Source organism: Vigna radiata, unplaced genomic scaffold (genome assembly GCF_000741045.1).
Source record: "Vigna radiata var. radiata cultivar VC1973A unplaced genomic scaffold, Vradiata_ver6 scaffold_1116, whole genome shotgun sequence".
In the NCBI taxonomy this organism is placed as follows: Eukaryota; Viridiplantae; Streptophyta; class Magnoliopsida; order Fabales; family Fabaceae; genus Vigna; species Vigna radiata.
The window spans coordinates 1-2,810 of NW_014542178.1; the positions used below are offsets into that span (position 1 = coordinate 1).

The following is a 2,810-nucleotide window of genomic DNA, read 5'->3' on the forward strand; positions in this document are numbered from 1 at the left end:
CGATGAGCAGCCCATGCCAATGCGCAGCAAGTCCGCTCTAACGATGAATATCGTTGTTCGCAGTCTGTGAATTTCTTGCTCAAGTAATATATAGCGTGCTCTCTTTTGCCATTTTCATCATGTTGACCCAACACACAACCCATTGACTTGTCCAATACAGTCAAATACAGAATGAGTGGTCTTCCTGGTTCTGGTGGACGTAATACCGGAGGGTCCTATAAGTATTGTTTGACTCTCTCAAAAGCGGCCTGGCAATCCTCATTCCACACCACAGCCTGATTCTTTCGTAACAACTTGAACAATGGTTCACAAGTAGCAGTTAATTGGGAGATGAATCTAGCAATATAATTCAATCTACCCAAAAACCCTCGAACTTCTTTTTCTGTTTTAGGCGCAGGCATTTCCATTATCGCTCGCACTTTGTCAGGGTCCACCTCTATCCCCTTCTGGCTGACAATAAAGCCCAACAATTTCCCGGATTTCACTTCAAATGTACATTTGGCGGGATTCAGCCTGAGCTTATACTTTCTCAATCTCTCGAATAACTTTCTCAGGTTGAGGACGTGTTCTTCTTCTGATTCGGATTTCGCAATCATGTCGTCCACATAAACTTCAATCTCCTTATGCATCATATCATGAAAAAGTGCCACCATCGCCCTTTGATATGTTGCCCCTGCATTCTTGAGTCCAAAAGACATCACCTTATAACAAAACGTGCCCCACAATGTAATAAAAGTCGTCTTTTCCATATCTTCTGGCGCCATCTTGATCTGATTATACCCCGAGAAACCATCCATGAACGAAAACAGTGAATACTTGGCTGTATTATCAACTAGGGTGTCGATGTGTGGTAATGGGAAATTATCTTTTGGGCTTGCGCGATTCAAATCTCGATAATCGACACACATCCGAACTTTACCATCCTTCTTAGGCACTGGTACAATGTTTGCTACCCATTCTGGGTATCTCGCCACAGCTAGAAACCCTGCATCGAATTGCTTCTGTACCTCCTCTTTGATCTTCAAGGACATTTCTGGTTTCATTCTTCTTAGCTTTTGCTTTACCGGTGGGCATTCTGGCTTGAGTGGGAGCTTGTGCTGCACAATATCTGTATCGAGGCCTGGCATGTCATTGTAAGACCAAGCAAACACATCCCTGAACTCCCTCAATAAGACACGTNATTTTTCTTTCACTTCTGCCTTCATGGTTGTACCGATCTTCACCTCCTTTACCTCATCCTCATCCCCCAGATTGAGTACTTCAACATCTTCCTGATGAGGTTTTATCTCCTTACACTCTTGTTCCACTAGTCTTAACAGTTCAGGAGGGGGTTCCGGGTCATCATCGCAATCATCTTCCGTATTATTGACAGGACGCCCAAAATCAGGAATATCGACATAATTATTTTCAAAACACTCATTGTCATATCTGCATTATTTAAGTTTGCGAAAAAGGAATAAATAAACGAAAAAAAACGAGGAGGAATGCAAAATGATGATAAAACACAAACAAACACACTTTGATTATCGCGCTGAGCATAACAAACTAAAAGCGTCAATCCGTAAGTCATGAATCCTAAAGCCCCGGGTAAAGCTATAGGATTAATTAAAGTTATTACATCTCATTCAAATTAAGCATCACGGGCAAATCCAGCATCTCCCAGTTGTCGAGTCGTGCATCCGAGGAGCAGGCCCACACGAAACTAGAGCCTTCTGATCCATCTTCATCTCCCACTGCTGCTATGTGGCCAGTGTTAACCCAACCAGCGCTGCGAAAGCTCTCTTTGAGGTCACAGATACGAAGTCTTCCCACCTTGGGCTCTCGTCTTTCCACCCGAGCCAGACTGCGCTCTCTCCTCTCTTCTATCAGCCTTCTCCTGTCCTCCTTGGTGGGCTTGTATCCTAGGCCATTCCTATTCTTGTTCTCGACGACCTCCAGAGGGAATGCTCGCCCCTGTCCTTACTTGCCCAAACCTTTCCCAAGCATATAACCTTCTTTCAGCATGACCTTGGCCATCATGATGGAAGCACGCGACAGATGCGGATTGACCGCGAATGGCTCCACATAGGTGTTTCCCACAATCTCCAGGGATTGGAAAGCTGTCTCGAGAGCTTCCTCGGCTGCTTCGATATAACGTGTGGACGATGGTCCACTCACCAGGAAATCCTCCTCTCCTGCCACTATCACCAGTTTGTCTCCCATAACATACTTCAACTTTTGGTGTAGTGTAGAAGGCACAACCCCCGCGGAATGGATCCAAGGGCGACCCAACAGACAACTGTAGGCCGGGAGGATGTCCATGACTTGGAATGTCACTTGAAAGACACACGGACCGACTTGGACTGGCAGTTCCACCTCTCCCATCACTTCCCTTTTACTACCATCAAAGGCTCTCACAATCATAGAACTTGGCTTCATATGCATTCCATCACTGGGTAGCTTCTCCAAGGTTGCTTTTGGCATGACGTTCAGGGAGGATCCATTATCCACTAAGACATGTGCTATCACATGATCCAGGCATTTCACAGAGACATGAAGGGCTTTATTATGACCTCTTCCCTCGACAGGTATCTCCTCATCAGTGAAGGTGAGGTAATTATTAGCAACGATGTTACCAACAATACCCTCGAACTTGTTCAGAGAAATACCTTGCTCCACATGAGCCTCACTGAGTATCTTCATCAATAACTTTCGGTGGGAGGCAGAATGCATGAGTAATTCTAGCAAGGAGATCCGGGCAGGCATGCGGTTCAACTGTTCCACCACTTTGTACTCACTCTGTTGTATGAACTTTAAGAATTCACCAGCCT

General features: G+C 45.3%; 1 protein-coding gene across 1 annotated transcript; it reads right to left on the reverse strand.

Annotated features, from left to right (window-relative positions):
• Positions 1-215: 215 nt before the first annotated feature.
• Positions 216-2,745, reverse strand: LOC106779148. The gene is made up of 3 exons (XM_014667201.1): positions 2,008-2,745; positions 1,619-1,953; positions 216-1,428 (listed from the first exon to the last, which is right to left on the reverse strand). The coding sequence occupies exons 1-3, from the start codon at positions 2,743-2,745 to the stop codon at positions 216-218; spliced, it is 2,286 nt and encodes a 761-aa protein (XP_014522687.1).
• Positions 2,746-2,810: the final 65 nt, after the last annotated feature.